Source organism: Hakea prostrata, chromosome 1, assembly GCF_041222555.1.
Source record: "Hakea prostrata isolate BN-2017 chromosome 1, UWA_Hpros_2, whole genome shotgun sequence".
Classification (NCBI taxonomy): Eukaryota; Viridiplantae; Streptophyta; class Magnoliopsida; order Proteales; family Proteaceae; genus Hakea; species Hakea prostrata.
In genome coordinates this window covers 16,701,296-16,719,266 of record NC_142600.1, presented here as the reverse complement: position 1 = coordinate 16,719,266, position 17,971 = coordinate 16,701,296, and the positions used below count along the sequence as shown (strand labels likewise).

At 35.8% G+C, this 17,971-nt stretch overlaps 1 protein-coding gene across 1 annotated transcript; it reads left to right on the top strand.

Moving 5' to 3' along the window:
* The first annotated feature begins 1,426 nt into the window (after window positions 1-1,426).
* Window positions 1,427-17,956, top strand: CAT4 (cationic amino acid transporter 4). Its single transcript, XM_089166970.1, has 15 exons — window positions 1,427-1,677; window positions 1,859-2,107; window positions 4,744-4,945; window positions 5,221-5,305; window positions 7,212-7,352; window positions 7,438-7,556; window positions 8,144-8,240; window positions 10,694-10,866; window positions 10,981-11,047; window positions 13,689-13,847; window positions 15,022-15,265; window positions 15,635-15,743; window positions 16,220-16,332; window positions 16,798-16,873; window positions 17,044-17,956. The coding sequence occupies exons 2-15, from the start codon at window positions 1,939-1,941 to the stop codon at window positions 17,198-17,200; spliced, it is 1,911 nt and encodes a 636-aa protein (XP_089023096.1). The 5' UTR covers window positions 1,427-1,677; window positions 1,859-1,938; the 3' UTR covers window positions 17,201-17,956.
* The last annotated feature ends 15 nt before the right edge of the window (window positions 17,957-17,971 follow it).

Sequence of the window (17,971 nt, the reverse complement as noted above, 5' to 3'; positions counted from 1 at the left end):
CATAGCCCTCTTAAAAACTAACAAAAAACAGCTTTTGGTACTTAAGTAGTTAAGGGGAACAATCCCTATATATTTTGCATATGTTCTATGTTCAACATTTAGAATTTGACTTATTATTTGTCACATCTTATTTGCGTAAACGATTTTATACTTATATTGTTTTAACAAAAATATATTAATTTTTAATTATTTTTAGCATTCGTGTCAACTTTATTTAATTAATATTTTGATCATAATAGATATAACGTTGTTGTTCAATTACAAAAAATGCCAATTTGAAAATCATTACTTTAGCAGGTAGATATGTTATTTATAATTAATAAGGATGATATATTTGTTTTTATTTTATTTTTATCTAAATTATTGAAGCAACAAATCCTTTGAAGCAATATTACGGGAAAAAAAGAAAAAAAGAAAAGGAAAAGAGAGTGAAAAGTAGTCCATACGTCATGATTTGGCCTTCAGACTAAGATGTCAAGAATAATACTAATACTCATAGAATCTAGACAAAATTGCAAGATTCAAATCTCAAATATATATTTTTTCTGTTTGATTCAAAAATCAACTTCATGAATATCCTAAACAGTTGGATCATGTCCGGAGGATGGATAACCCTCCTCCCCACCCAAAAAAAGAAGTTTTTGTCTTAACATTTAAAAAAAAATCAAATTTAGTATTAAAATCAAGGTCATTTTTTATTTATTTATTATTTAATTAATGAAACAATGGCTGGCTACAGACGTACAATTGATATTTCCTTAAACTTATAATATTATTATTTTTTGATAACAAATAAACGGGGTTTAGCAACCCTGAAAAAAAAAAACACTACTCAAGCATGTAAATCTTATCCGCCAGTAGAATCTTCTTCAATTCTTGGAGTGGATCCAGAAAGAATCGCAAGATTCCTCTAAAGAAGTCGGTTTCTTTGTGATCGAGTCAACAGTGTAGTTGGACTCCCGATACGAATGTTGGAATTTAATTCATTTTTAGCTTCCCACTTTTTCATTTATTGCATGTACCACTGTTGCTATTTTTCTTTGTATTCTTGAATTAGATTTTAACAGATCAATAGCTTTGAGAGAGTCTAATTCCATGTATAAATGCATAAAATTCTTCTCGCCTTGCAACATTAATTCTTTTATAGATCGTCTGTAATTCAGTTTCTAAAATATTCACAAACTTATATTATTAATTTATTATTTTGTTGTTTACAATGATACAGAGGTGGGGCCTTGGGGATATGTGATAATGTAAGATATATTTTTTGGGTATTAGAATTTAGAAGGACGTTATATTTAACCCAAAAAGAAAAAAAGAAAACGACTTTATATTTCAATAAAACGGAAGTGGCCCCACAGGGAATATACCTTTCGTCGTCCTTTAAAAGCCAATGGCTCTCTCCTTATCGTGTGCGTCTCTCGCCGCGAATCGTCGTCAATCGTCGTCGTTGGTGTCTCAGGCATTCACCTTGGTCTGTCTCTCTGTCACTCCCGTTTCCCGTAACTCCCTGATACCTGCATCGTTTGCTGTGGTGCTGGTTCTTCACTGCATCTCAACGTATCGGGAATCGGGTAGGTCGTGAGGGGACGGGGAGTTTGCTTGCTTGCTTGCATGTAGCCTTGTACCAAATATTCTATATTCCTTGATTACTTCTTTTTCTGTCTCTTGTAACTGGTAAGAGATTCAGACTTTTCTGGATTGGTTTGATTTTACATATTTCCTCCAGTTGTTTTTAATCTGCACGCAATCCAATTTTTCAAGGAAAAGTCAGAAATTTAGAATTTTCAGAGCTAGACAAGTATTTAATTGATCTCGTTTGATTGAGAAATGACCTTGTTTTTATACTTCTCTGAAGAAAGAAGAATAAAGGAAGAAGAACAGGAGGAGGAGGAGGAGGAGGAGGAGGAGTAAGGAGAGGCCAAAGTTTGTAATTTGATGGGGTTCGTGGTTGATTCCCAAAAGGAGGGGGACTGTAGCACTGGTGGAGGACTTCTACGGGGATTTCGAAGTTTGGTGAGGAGAAAGCAGGTTGATTCCGATCGTGTCAAGGTTCATGGAGGCCAGTTGGCCAAGAACTTATCTATTGTTCAGCTTCTCGCAATTGGTAATTTTTTTTTTTTTGGTTGAATCTCTTCGGAGTTCGAGTTCCAGTTTTTCGATTATATGGAATCTTGTTTTTGGTCAAAATATGGAATCTTGTTTGTTTTGGTGTCTTATGGATTTAGAGAGCTGAGCCATTGGCTTGTTTCGTGCAATAACTTTTCCTCTGCATATGAATGGGAGTAAGTTCCTTCTGGTTGCTCAACAAGCCTTGGGTCAGAGATCTCTTCTCTCCTTTCTCCCCACTCCTTGTAGTTTAGGAAAATCAGTGGCAATCCGTGAGACAGCCAACGGAGCTGGTTTAGTATTTCCTTGAATAGGAAATCCACATCGCTGGAAAAGATAATAAAATATATAAAGAAGGAGAAGATTGCCATCAGACACTATAAAATGCTCTGCTAAGCTCTTTCACAATATTTGTTTGGTCCGAGTTGTAGAACATATTCTTTTCTTGCTTTCAGATTCCAGCCATGTAGATGGGCATGGCTCATCCTTCACAGAGAAATATAGAACTTCTAACATTGTTTCAGTTTTAATTCGCATGTAGGATTCTTAGGGGTGGATCTCACTCAACAACAAATTCACGTCCCAATGATTCATTTTTTAAGATGAAGTCCTTGCAAAATATTAGCCTCCTACTCTATAGTCTGTATTTAGTTATCAGTATAATACAACAACAACATCAACAACAATAAGCCTTTGCCTAACTAAATTTGGTTGGATTCATGGATCCTTGCCTTCCAATTAACTCTATTTGAGGCCATACTAAATATAAGGCCTAAACTATCAATATCTTTTCTCACCACTTCTCTTATGGTTAATATTAGGTCTGCCCCTAGTTCTTCTACTTTCTTCGATTTGGATTAAATCATTTCTCCACACAAAGGAGGCATTCAAAGGCCTTTGTTGAATGTGGCTATGCTACCTTAATCGACTTTCTCATAGCTTATCATTTATCGAAGTTACTCCAAGTGTGGCTCTAATATGATCATTTCTAGTTTTGTCACTCATTCATCTTAGCATCCTCATTTTTGCTACACTTGAGTTTATTTATATAATGCTTTCTAATAATCCAAAACTGTGCACAATACATCATAGCTGCTCGTATGACAGTTTTATAGAATTTTCCATTGAACTTAAAGGAATACGTCAATCAAGTTGTATGTCCCAAGTTTTCTGTTTTGTTTCATTACCTTATAGGAATGTTACGAAGATTAGACTTAGGGATTGAATCATTCAATGTTAACTCCAATCTGAATTGGTTGAATCCTTGTAATGTGGAACAAGGTGAAAACAGAAACAGCCTCCTCCTCGCCCCCAAAAAAGAAAGAAAATTAATAGGGTACATATAGGATTAAACTTTGAAGTTTCAGAGGATCCAACCCCTTTGGAATGCCTCCAAGACAGTCACAACTCCTGAAAATGACATAATAGGAGCCCTATTTCAAATTATCCTGAATTTCTTTTTCTGAACCTGCAGGTGTCTATTAATTTGGTTACAACAAGATGAGCAGAAACCAAAAATGGATAACATATTATTTTAAGGTCTCATAATGTGTAACATTTCATTTCCTCCCCTTTAGACAACACATCTTTCTCTTCAATGAAGTTAATGATCATCATTTCACATGTCTACTCAAAAAATGTGCAAAACAAGGGCAATTTTTAATGACAATGACTTAATAATGAATAAAATTTTAAATTATCTTGGAAACCCTTTTTTCTATGTAACTTGTAAGTGACTTTTGGAAATAAAACTTGGGGCAACTAAGCAAAGGTGTTGAGTTTTAAATTCACATATGGAGATGTTATTTAGCAGTCTCTAATTACATGTTCAATTTATGATAAATATTGTCAAAAGGTTTTGTAATTTTTTCAAGTGGCAAGGCATTTATTCCACTACGTAGACAGATGATGTATTTAGTCCAACTGTTGGATGAATAGAAGATGCCTAGAGTATGACATGTCATGTTATGGAATCTAGTTTAATCTAATATCCTGTTTGTATCACCATGCGTGCCAACAGTCTAATTGTTACCCTGCTCTTTGCCTCCTTCCAAACTTGGAGTTGGAAAAGACGTTTTGAATTAAAAAAAAAGAAGTAAATATGGATTGTTCATACTTGTCTTGTGATCTCTGGGAACACTTCATTGTTTTGTACCATTGATAACTACCCTATATGTAATCAATGATCATAAAGCTCAACTGTCATCCCAGCCTTGGGGTCAGCTACAAATCAACTATATTCAAGGCTATATTTGTTACTAGTCTTAGGCTATGCATGTCCTTCTCTTCAGTTCTTCTAGAGTCATTTTAGGCTTAGCCTTGACTCTTTAGCTCTTTCAATCTGAATCAGAGTGCCCTTCATACCTGGAGCCATTCTATGACCTCAGTTTCACATGTACATGCCTCCTCAAATGGCTTTGTTGCAGCTTATCACGGTGAATGTAGAGTAGAAGTTATGGTATATGCGCTTTGTCCAGGGCCTACAAATTTCAGGCGGGGCTTGTGCTTGCTTGGCCAAAACCTTCACCCCTAGTTATGATAAAGTCTTACTTGAGTCACTGAAATGCTTGTAATCCTTTATTGGTCTACTTATTTGCTTTTGCTTGACATTGAGTTTATTGTCACTTTCCATAGGTGTTGGATCGACCATTGGGGCTGGAGTTTATGTTCTTGTTGGTACAGTGGCTAGAGAGCATTCTGGTCCTTCTCTTGCTCTTTCCTTCCTCATAGCAGGAATAGCGGCTGCTCTTTCAGCGTTTTGTTATGCAGAGCTTTCCAGCCGCTGCCCATCAGCTGGGAGTGCCTACCATTATTCATATATTTGTGTAGGAGAAGGGTAATCTTTGACTTATTTTTTAATTTCCTGCTGATATTTGTTTCTTTAACACAGTGTTATGACTGCTGATCTATCAATTATGTTATTATTTTTTGTAAAAATAAGAAGAAATTCCCCAAAAATGTCACTTCTGTATGCTGAGTTTTGAATTTATCGTTAATTCATGATTAATATTTTCCATAATGGGTATCACAGGCTTCTATTATCTTTTGTTTGGGTTTTTGATATATTTAACTCCTGTTAAGTTGTTATATATATATGTTAAATGACTACAGTGCTGCTTGGATGATTGGTTGGGCTCTTATACTGGAGTACACGATTGGTGGCTCTGCAGTTGCTCGGGGCATATCTCCAAATTTGGTACAGAATGTCAACCCTGTATTAGGAATTCCTTCTATTTATTTGCTTATATTTTAGTGAGTTATTGTTTCATTGGTGTTGATTTGTCCATGCTAATTCATTCCCATGCTGACTCTTATTTCTATATGGGCAATGGCTTTTGCATAATCCATATATAGAGGCTTTCCTGCATAATTTGAAAACTCAGTAAAATCTTGCTGAATTTTCAGAAATTCTGGTGATTTTGACATTGCTGAGACAAAATGCAATATGAGTAAGGAATTCAACACTGTTAGGTTGAAACTTTGGTAATCTCTAAATTGTAGGAAAAAATGCACGACCTTGGCAAAAATTTTGGCCAAGTCCACCGGCAAAATGACCAACCAAAGTTCATGGCTGGAAATCCATTGTTTTGACGAAATTTTATTCAGGCTGGAATAAGATTGAAAACTGAGTTCTTGATAAAATTTCTGTTTGGATGAAGTTAAGCTACCTGGTAAATAAAGCTCTAAAGATCCTCCAAAAATTAAAGCTATAGAATAATAGTTGACAAGAAATTGAATGGCCAATAATTCAAGGGATCCTCCAACACATGGGTGGTGAAGGATTGATTTTGGACCACAAAATGGACTAGTGGCAGTTTCAGATGATACCTTGTCTCTCCAAGTCAGGAATTTAAAGGGGAAAAAAGAAGAAAAAGAAGAAGAAGAGAATTTCCCAGTACATGAGGCTCCTGCTACAGCATGGGTTGGGAGTTGTATGTAGCCTTAAATGTCTGCTTCGCAAGGGATGCTGTTTCTGAGTTTTGGACTTCAACCAAAAGGTTGAATAGCATGATCTAACTGTTATGCCAAGGATCTCCCACAGATTTACCTATTTGCCATATCTCCTACAGATTTACCTAAATGTCTCCACATCCAAGGTTTAATATTATAGGGTGGCTTCCCTAAGTTGCTTGTGTGAACCTTTTTCTTTAATATAATAACAGGATCTGAATATTTATATTGTTTACTTCATTATCTAGATGATTCTTTTTTTGCATGGAAGATTGGGTAAATCAGAGGGGACATCAACATTAGGCAATCAGGTGCACACCAATGAACTAGGCTTTTGAAAATAAAGTCTATCAGAGCTTATAGTTATGATTTGAAAGGTGGTTTTCACATTGGGTTAATTGATTCTTGCATATATTTGTCGTGTCCAAAACACAGTCAATTGCATTCTCTTTTTTCCCGTGTTCTGAGGTGCATGCGTTCTTTAATTCAGAGTTTCATAGGTATTGTAGTTGGTAGAAACTGATGTTTACTGTATTCTTACAAGTCCAAAGAGCATTAAAAAAAAAAAAAAAAAAAAAAAATCCTTGGATTGCCCTAGGATAGTAGAAGGGGAATTTTTTGTTGTAACCAAAATTGGTGATGAATTAGTGATCTTAAGATTTTTTTCACTTTCTAGTGTAACACAATTTTTTCAATGATGGAAAAATCCTGTTATTTCTTATGTATACTTACAAAGCCTGCAAGACAATGGTAGCTCTTGAAAGGTGACATAAATGTTATATCAATTTTAAATTATTTTTAAAAGCTTTATTTGCTTGTTACTTAATAAGAGCTTTTAGGAATATGGCAAAATAAAGAAGTATACAACTTCTCAGTTCACGAACTTAGTTATGAGTTTATGACAAGATGCATCCATAAATAAAATGACCTTCTCCTTGAACTACCTCCAATCTATTTAGGAAGACTAAGAACTTGATTAGAGGTTAAAGCAGGATTACAATAAAGTCTCTGACTCTGAATCTTGAATAGTATGGACATCTGTGCGAGTAAAATATAGATATGACAAGGTTGTTTTTTGCAAAAACTTTTGGTGTGTCCTGACTATTATGGTTATAATTCTTGTCCTTTTTTTTCCCCCTAAACCATTTCAGGCATTGTTCTTTGGGGGGCCAGATAGTTTGCCTCCTTTTTTGGCCCATGTACAGATTCCTGGGCTTGATGTTGTGGTTGATCCATGTGCTGCAATCCTTGTCCTTGTGGTCACTGGACTGTTGTGTGTGGGAATTAAGGAGGTACTTATCAACAATTCCATTCCTTTTTAAATTGAAGTTTGACTTCCATTTTATTGTCCTTCAATTCAAGCACTTATTCTTGCAGAGTTCGCTTGTACAAGCCGTTGTAACTACAGCAAATATCTGTGTCATGGTTTTTGTCATAATAGCTGGAGGATATCTGGGTTTCAAGAGTGGCTGGGCAGGATATGAAGTTCCTAATGGGTAATGGCTCATGTTGATCTATACACTTTAAAATATTTGAGCAAATTGCATTTACAGCCCTTGTGTTTGCAAAGAATTACATTTGCACCCCCTGGAATTTATTCTATTAGGCACACATCCCTTATATTCCCTACTGTTAGAATAATAGGGTTAAGTGATGAGTCAGCATGTATTGTATTTTCAAAATTTCCAATATTACCCTTCTTTATTTCAAACTTTTTTTTAAAAAAAGAAAGAAAGAAAAGAAAACAACCAAAAGTCTTCTATCTTTTACTAAAAAAATTCTTTTTCTAAGCAATTTCCTAAGTAGTCTATGCACCCTAAAAATTGACTGACTTTTATGTATATGTTTATTTTTATTTTTGATTTTTATTTTTTAAAAAAGAAAAACTTACATTAAGATTCACTAAGGGTAAATATGCCTTTTTATATTTAAGATTGACGGTGTTAGGCATAGGGGAACGTTTGTAAATTCCAGGGGGTGTAAACGTAACTGTTTGCAAACATGGACTTTGCTCAAAATATTTTAGTCTTGTCCTGATCGAAGCATAGCAGCATACTTGAACATTCTTTTTTCATCTTTGTAGGTATTTTCCATTTGGAGTAAATGGAATGCTGGCTGGGTCTGCAACCGTCTTCTTTGCCTACATTGGTTTTGATTCAGTTGCCAGCACAGCTGAGGAGGTATAAAATATTTCTTGACCTAAGATTGAGGATCCTTGTGGCAGCCAAAAAAAAAAAAAAATAAAAAAATAGGGATAATTACTGTTTGTCCCCTATACTATATCTTAATTACTAAAAGAACCCTGTTCTTTATGAAATTACTTTTGCCCCCTCAGTTCTAACGGTGTTAAGAGACCGTTATAGTTGAATGTTTAATGTTTATTTTGCCCTTCCAGAATTAAGAAGCCAAAAGACAATATCATCCTCATTTAGAGAGTAGAAGAAGAAGAAAAAAAAAAATGAGCATATGAAATACCAAGTTTACACTTGTATTCTAGTCATTTTGGATTCCAAAAAAAAAAGACTTCCTAAAATATGTTTTCTTTTATAAGAAAAGGAACTTCTTAAAATGATAAGGTCAAATTAGACAGTAAATAAATAAAAATTTATTGAAAGTAGGAACTTCCAGAAATTGATAACATCAAATTGGAATGTCAATAACAAAAACTGAAAAATAATACTAAATTGAAAAGTAATTATATAAAAGCTTAAAAATAATAAGTTAATCGGTTTTGGGTTTTATCCATGGTACAATATGTCGGCGATATCACTGTGTTGATGGTAGGAAACACAAAATGATAGGGCGACATCGAGTTTTCCAAAAATCGCCGATCTATCGCCAAGAAATTGGCGATGTATCATGAGCAATTGATTTCTCAGTGTTATATTGCCAAATTCTCTATATTTAGCTGAATTTTGTTCGATTTTTCCGTCAGCAACATAATGTGAAGCATGAGCCATGCTCAACGTAATTATATAAAGAATTGTAGACTTTAGTACTTCTCTTCACTAGTTGTGTACTTGTGTTATCTTTGCATGTTTACATTGGTTATTATAAGTTTTTCAGACTTCCAGTTTTGTTGGCATATAGCTAGGCATGTGCTGATCTGGAACTTTAGTTTATGTGATGTTTTAGGCCAAAATAATGCTCCTAGTGTGTTTATTGGCCTCAAATTAGTCTACACTAAAAAAATTCAGTCCAAAATGACCCTAAATTACCCCTCGAAACCGGGGGTCAATTTTTCATTGACACCAATCCAAATGTTGGCGACATTTCGCATTGTAGGTGGTGTTGACAGTCACTGACACCCAAAACGTCGGCGACATTTCGAACCTTGGTTTTATTAAGGGAGAGGAAGGAGTTGGGTTGAGGGTCATTGAGAGGAAGAGGAAGAACTTTTTATTTTATTTTATTTTAATTTTTTTTGGTGTTTGTTTTCTTGGGCAGGGTAAGAGAAGAAGATGAGTTCTTAAGTGTAGTAATTAATTTGATATAAGTGTAAATAAGTAATATAAAACCTTAGGGTTATTTTGGGATCTTTAAATAAATAAAAAGCCACATCATCACTTAACTAACGGAGTTTAAATGGTAGGGGTCAACAAGAATTAGAAGAAAAATCCAAGGTTGGATTAGTAATTTGAAAAAGTCTAGGGGATAAAATAGTAAATAAGTTATAGTATAGGGGGGCATTAGTAATTATCCCAATAAAATAAAACCAACGACTTTATTTCCTCTTTACTAAAAATGGTTATACTTGGAAGTTTCTTTTTTGTTTATGTGTGTGTTAAGATAATGAAACTTGACTAACTTGGCAGCCAATATGACTAATCTGGCCTGCTCAACTAGCAAGTCAGTATGAAAATGGTTCCAACTTAAGAATAGTTGTAAAAACAAATTATGACTAGTTGTAAAAAAGTAGGTAGGCAACTATATATATATATATATATATATATATATATAAAATTATAGCTGTCACTGTGTCTATGCATGCAAGGCATCTGAGGTGGGGAAAGAATCAAGGGACAACTGGATGCCCAGGCACCACCAAAGTGCCTGGATACCTAGGTGCTGCACAACTATGCAAACAATCCCATACACTTTTGAGTGAATCCACAAACATAAAACTGCATAATAGTTCCTTCCATACAAAACAGTAAAAAGAGCAAATCATAGTTAATAAATATCCATGCTAACACTGGGTAAGTTGTCTAGTTTAGATTAAAGTACATGAAAGTTTAAATTTGACTTGAGTTGACTGGGGAAATTGCTAAGTGAATTTGTAGATTTTCTGATCTGGATCATGGGGTGACTGAGTTGGAAATCCAAGTTATGGAGGTAGAGGTTAGGGGGACATCCCACCAAACTTTTTGTGATGCCCAATTTCTCAGCCTATTCCCATGTTGAAATGTTGAATTATAAAATAGTGGTTTTGTAGACTGGTAATCTTAGTGGAGGAAGAAACCAGAACAGCATTGCCTTAAATTCTGTCTTTTTGTAATTTCTTGATTCTTGACATTGTAGGATTGGCTGCTAGATGCCCTCCTTGTCCCCCCCCCCCCCCCAATGACATGTTACCTATTGAAGTATTCAAAGCTTGCTTTATTTTACTGAAACTATCAGATCTCCGTGACAGGTGAAGAATCCTCAAAGAGATTTACCATTGGGCATAGCAATATCACTTTCTATTTGTTGCCTCTTGTATATGCTGGTTTCAGTTGTTGTTGTTGGCCTAGTACCTTTCTATGCTATGGATCCAGATACCCCCATTTCCTCCGCGTTTGCTAGCCATGGGATGCAGTGGGCAGCGTATGTTAAAAGTTCTCTTTTAATATGTGGTCATTCATTCTTCGTCGTAAGTTGGAGGCATTTAAATAAAATGTAATTGGTTTCAATTTTTTTTGGGGGTATTGATGATTACAGGTACATAATCACAGCTGGTGCAGTTACTGCACTCTGCTCAACCTTGATGGGGTCAATGCTTCCACAGGTAAATTATTGGTTGGATTAATTTAATGCTGTGGCATAGTTTTTTAGCTTATAAAGCATGGTTTCCTTTCATTGCAATAGTTTCTTTTATTTTGAATCTCCATACACATGCTTGGAATTGGTTGGCTGCTGCCAGTTTGTTTTCCCAGTTGGTTCTGTTAATTACCTCAATAGATAACTGGTGCAAAATAAGATTTTGTTCTCTCCCCCCCCCCCCCCAAACAAAATGTTAGTGTCTATTTGGCATTATTAGGCACCTTGGAAATTTATCATCCCAAAATCTGTGGTCAATACTTTTAACAAAATTTATCTGCTCAACAAACTGTATACTGATATTGGATGCTTGATTTGTACTAATGCTATTCCAGATATCACATCTTCAAATCCCTAAAGATTTTTAAAAAAGCTGATATTGCAGAATGAAATAGAGCTTGTGAGCCCAGTGAAGTACTGAGGTCTCATGGTACCATAATTCTGATCAGAAAGGCCTCTGTGGTTGAGCAAAAGAAAGGATTGGGCTTATTGGTTTTTATACCATTGAGGAATTAAGTGTGCAAAGCATGTTTTTCCTGGAGAATCTATGCTCTTTGACATCATGATAATAGGCATCTCATCTGTACAAAGCAGTTCACATTTTTAAGTTAGTGCTAGATTAGGTATTTAGGTAGAATCAGTTCAGGTTTTAGAAAATTAAAAGTTTGATTTATCGTTTCCAAATCCATGGGGAAATGAATATAACATTTGAATTCATGTCGATTTCTACCAGATTGCATGAACCAAAAGAATGGATTTGCTTGGAAACAGTTGTCATATATTTAAATGAAATCTTGTATTGTGGCAGGAAAGGATGCTTCAATTCTATGACTAAATTTTGTTAATGACTCTTATCTAGAATCTAGAATTTTCCTTTGTTTTGAGGTTGGATTGAATGCTGGTGTCATGATCTGGGACAATCTGACCCATCTAGGAATACCAACAGAGTGAATTAACACAATTGCTATCCAGATGATATTTCATCTAAGTATTCCAGTTAGCATCTTTCAAGGGTTTGGATATCCCAGGTCTGTTCCACTGATATTCAATGAGGTTATTCATCTAAAAATTTTAGTTTTACGAAAGTACTAGTTAATATATTTTTGATGTGTAAGTGTTAAATTATTATCTGTTCTCTTGAATTATATTAGTAATGCATGCCTGAGTTCATTTCTGATGTTAATTGTCAATATTCGTCTAAATGAATATGAACGGGAATGAGATCCAGATTATGGATGATCCCTTTATTCATTAACAATGAAGGCTTGATAATATTAATTTTTGTATAATATTTATGTAGTTATGAACAACTGTAGCTTGGTGCAGGTTGTTTAATATAATGAAAAATGTGTGACTGAAGCTTTAACGGGCCCACTTTTATATGCTTGCTATGATTATAGTAATCCTAGTCCAACATGATCCTAACCAAACTAATCTGGGTTTAAATTAGACAAAGGTTGTTACCCCTTATTTAGTAATCTTTGACGTTCAGTTGTATAGCTGTTAGCATGGTTCAAGATCTTGGTTTTCCAATTTTCTGAGATAAAACCTGTATTTACTACTGTACAGACCAGGTTTAGACATATTTCGATGGTATTTTGGATTTAAATAATTTTGACAAAAGACCCAGGGAATGTTGAGTTTTGGCTAAAGAATACCAACTCTTGGCCAAAGCCTGGATACCTTGGTTTCTTGACTGGTTGAAACAGGCCTTGTAACCTTTTGACTGTTAGCCCCCCTATTGAGTAAATAATATCATTGCCATCTAGTAGCAGTATCAGATGATTAACTAGTTTGAGATTCAGAGCAAAGTTTCTACCCGGTTGGGTGATTTTAACACCTAGATAAACAAAATATTTTATCAATTTTGGAAGGTTTGTGCTCAATATTTTGGTATTTGCCGATTTTACCAATATTAAGACCCTAAAAGGCAGCTGACCCCAGTTAGTTGGGACAAGGCTTCTTCATCTTGTTGTTGAGACCCTATGGCAAACATATTTTTTTTGTGAATTTAGATGTCTGTCACAAGATAAGATAGAAAATGCTTCGTCCCACAATTTGTTCGTTGGACAACAATGTGTTGAAGTACTTAGCAAGTCTGTGAGTCTGCAGCAGAGCCAGCATCACCTTTGGACACTGGAATACTAAGAAGGGGTGTATATTTGATCTTTTTCATGTTAGACTCTTCTATTGGAAGTTCAAATATTTATTACCTTTAGTTTCTAAATTTCCATTGCAATTTTAGTTATTCTCATTATTTTTCCTTGCTCTTCGTGAAATGTGTTTGTATCATTGTGATGAAGAATGTAATGCTAGAGATATCAGCTTACAACATTAGGAGCTTCATATGCAAATTCTATTAGAATATGTGGACATGATTAATATAATCTCCAAACCAACTTTCTTTAACTTTGGTAGGTTCAGGTTCATTGACTGTGTTTTCCTTTTTCCAGACTTGGATTTCCATATTTTGATTGGAGTGTGCTTTAGTGAATGATTTGTGGTTTCATTGTTGTGCTTGTTTGTTTTAAAATAGTCTATAAACTCTTTAGTACTGATGGGATTTGGATTGGATGGATTTTTTTGTTTCCTTCATAAAAATGTCTCAGCCTCGGATCTTGATGGCAATGGCTAGAGATGGATTGCTGCCATCATTTTTCTCACACATTAATCAAAGAACTCAAGTTCCTGTCAAGAGCACAGTAGCGACTGGATTCTGTGCTGCGGTTCTGGCATTTTTTATGGATGTTTCACAGTTGGCAGGAATGGTATGTTAACATTATCCCTTGCTCCTGCACCTATTCTTGGTCTAGCTGGATGCTTTGGTGCTATGGGCATAATGGCTCATTTGGCATTTAGGAGATCTACCAAATATTGTAATTTTGGATGCTCATTACCATTTTGATTTAAGTCTGCTGCAAATTATATGTGTCTGATGGTCTATAACCCAAAGTATCCAATGTTACAGTTAGTATGATCCATCTTAAATAATAGCAAATCCTTTGGATGCATTCCTCATGATAACTTGGTAGACATTCTATTGCAGGAGAAAAAGGGGTAGGATAGAAGTGTAGGACCCATGTGGAGTGGAGGGAACTGAAAAATAAAGAAAGGAAAAATGAGGGAAAAGTAGATTATGTGGGCTCCACAAGCTTATTTTAAGTTTTCCACAAAGTACTTTTATTAGGCATGGGGTTAATTTAGGAAGCTTATCTACTCATTCTCCCACCCTAGTGAACCAAACAAATAGAACTCTTGGAATTTCATTGGAAATAGTACACTTTTCCGACCCCATTTTATTCCATCAGACAAACGGTCTCTAAGAGTTATCTCTATGGATTTAAACTGAAAAAAGGAACATGTCAAATTGATATTTGTAAAACTTAATTACAATATTAAAAGTATACTTTATGAAGATCTATTTTATATTGAATAGTTAATTGTTCTAAATCCTCCTCCCTGTTTTCTTTCTTTCCCTTTCTCTCTCTCTCTCTCTCTCTCTCTTTTCCGCTTGATAATTTAGTTTGGAAATTAAAATGGCAGGTACCTCTTCTTTACAAAAGGTGATAAATCTTAGTGAACTATAACAATGAGTAAATACCTAAAATATGAAAACATTGGGTACAGGCATGAATCCATTCAAGTGATGTATGTTGCTGGTAGTTACAGAGTAGCTAGATTTGTTATTAGTACAAAATTTTCTCTCAACTACTAAAGGAAAAACCAAGATTCATTATATTAAAATGAAGTGAACCTTAGTATTAACTTAGGGATGAAAACCTCTTTCCTCACCCAATTATTCATCTAAACAACTGCCCAACCCCTCACTTTGGGGTGGGGGGCTGTTGGTATGACCAACTTCTATGCCACCTGATGCAGCCCAACAACCACAATCATGTCTTATCAATATTCAATATCATATTACTTTTTTTTTTTTTGCAGGTTAGTGTGGGGACACTTCTTGCATTTACCATTGTTGCAATTTCCATCTTGATTGTTAGATATGTCCCACCAGACGAGGTTCCACTTCCATCATCAATGCAAGATTCCATTGACTCAGTGTCACTGCACTACAGTAGTATTACTCAGAAGATTGATGGGGGGAACCCAAAGGAATCTGCTAGTGACTCTCTGGGCACCTCGGAAGAATCCATTGAATATCCTCTTATTGTGAAAAGTGGTCAAGGTAAGATAATTTGGGTGGTTCCCATCTAGTATACTGGCTTGATCATCTTGGTCCCATTGCTTGAAGATGGTCTGGGAAAGGACCAAGATGGGACACTTATTTGTTGACGGAAAGTTGTTGCTTTTGCCAGATATAGCATGATCTATAATATTACTCATATTAGATCTCATGCAATTTCTCACTTCCTTTTTGAATGGCCAAATTTGAATAAGAATGGTTTCAAATTGATTTTATCAAATTAATTGGTTTATATGGGGATTGATTTGACTGCTTGCTGAGTACGTGCTGGCGTCTCTGCTAGTACTCAATCTTTTGTATTGTTTCTTATATATTTGTTCCCAAACTTTTCTATGCTTTCGGTTTATTCAGATAAATTGGATGAACAAAAGAGGCGGAAAATTGCTGCTTGGAACATAGCATTTGTATGTGTTGGAGTGCTTATCCTTACATCAGCAGCATCCGCTGAATCGATTCCCAGGTAATTTGTGCTTGAAGAATCTTCCTGTTGTAGGAGCTTGGGTTGATATTTATCTGATTTGTAGTTTAGCTCAAGCGTTACAGGTTTTTAAGGTCATCAAATGTATTTCTTCCATGTTTGATGTGGCTGTATTCTCACAGTGGAGTCCATTCAAGCTTCATCCTAATGAGAATGCATGCCTGTGCTTCAATCATGCAGTTTTTGTTGCTAAGTTGGGGCTGTAACCCCAGGTCCTGCTCATATGATTTGCATAAGTTCCTTGAATGTTAATAACCAGTTTTTTTCCTAATATGCAAGTGCCATGGATGTAACTTTCTGATTCAGCCTGTTGGCTGAGGATTACTGAATTATGAATATCCGCGATAGAAAAATGGTGTGGCAAACGGCTGAATTATATAGTTTTAGAATCCAGTTAAATGTTTCGGATTATATGGGTGATATGAATGCTGTACTCCTGATTCAGTTTCTTTTTTCAGTATTCCTCGGTTCACAATGTGTGGAGTTGGTGGTGCTTTTATGTTGTGCGGCCTCATTGTGCTTTCGTGGATTGATCAAGATGATGCAAGGCACAGCTTTGGACGTACTGGGGGTATGCTCTACACTAGAAAGTACACTATTATTTTCCTTTTTATGGGTAGCTCTGCTTCTTTATGTAAGCGTGGTCCTTGGTGCAACAGTAAGGTTTTTGAGTTGTGACCAAGTGGTAATGGGTTTAAGTCTCAAAATAGCCTCTTGGCAAAAATAGGGGTTAAGGCTGCACATGCATGGCTCTGCCCAGACCCTGCATTGATGTAACCCTCATGAACTGGGTATGCCCCCTCATTTTTTTCCTTCAATGAATTTTCTTTTACTTCATGTGATGTGGGTGGATATGAGTTAAGATCACAGCATTTGATGGGCTTTCGAAGAGCAGACTATTTGTCATGCCACCTGAACTGGTGCTAAATATTCGATGCAATTATATATTATGGTTGTAATTGGCATAAAACTGTATTTTTGAAGCAACAGCTTTTCAGCTAATATTAATGGGTTTCAACTTTTTGAATTTCCACAGGTTTTTTGTGTCCATTTGTTCCACTGCTACCCATTGCTTGCATCCTCGTGAATGTGTACTTGCTGATAAATCTTGGGTGAGTAACCACTTTACTTCTTTCCTTTGATTTATATGGTGGACTTGCCATTAGGTTTCCTCGTGGGTGAGTTCTGGGTGAACTGGTTGCCATGTTATATTTATGCCATTGCCATCAGTGCATGGGAGTCTTTTGTTGTCTTCTCAACCAATACATTTCTCTGAGCTCAGGACTGGCACATGGATGCGTGTATCAGTATGGATGGTTATTGGAATGTTTGTGTATTTATTTTATGGGCGGAGCCACAGCTCACTACTGGATGCAGTTTATGTTCCAGCAGCCCATGTTGATGAAATCTACCGCAGTTCCACATGTGATCTGGCTTAGGCAAAGAAATCTGTGGTGCTGTCATCCTGTTCTGAGATCTGCTGCAAAGCTGCTTCCACAAGATTGATACCATGATTGCAATTTTCTTGTTGCTTATCCTTCTGCTCTGGTAGCTTCATATCAGTAATCTTATTTAGTTGGACAGAGTGTGTTTATGCCAAGGTTTAAAACTTGGAATCAGGGTAGGATCGGTCAGATACAGCTGGGATCAGCTTGACTAGTTCAGAGTTAATCAGTCAGCTGGATCCCCTTCCAAAGTTGAATCATTAAGTACCACCAATTCTGGTTTAGGGTTCTAAACCGATGATTTAGTCAGTCTACTCTTTGTACAGTTAAATTTCCTGGGCAGCACAATGATGCATTTGATTGTTGTACAAAAGGTGTAAATAGCTTGCAGGTTGAAAAGATGTAATACTCGGGTCGACTTGGGTGGAGAATGTCCACCTTGTTGCCACTGATAATCAGTAATGCTGGGTGTAAATTGATTTCGTCTTCCTATATTTTCACTAAAACTGTTTGTTATATTATATTTTGCGAGTGATATTCATCTTCTGTATGAATTGCTATCACCACATTCCACTTCTTCAATTTGCATAACTCCTAAAGAAAATACCGAACTGGGCTGTAGCATGAAATGGTAAGATCCCCATTCATGTGACACTGAGCAAACAAAGTTTCAACCTTAATTGGAACGATAGATGTTTGATGATGCAAATCCACCGGATGTAAGGCAGAGAGTCATTTACCAAAGCAAGGAGCAGGAGTTAAACC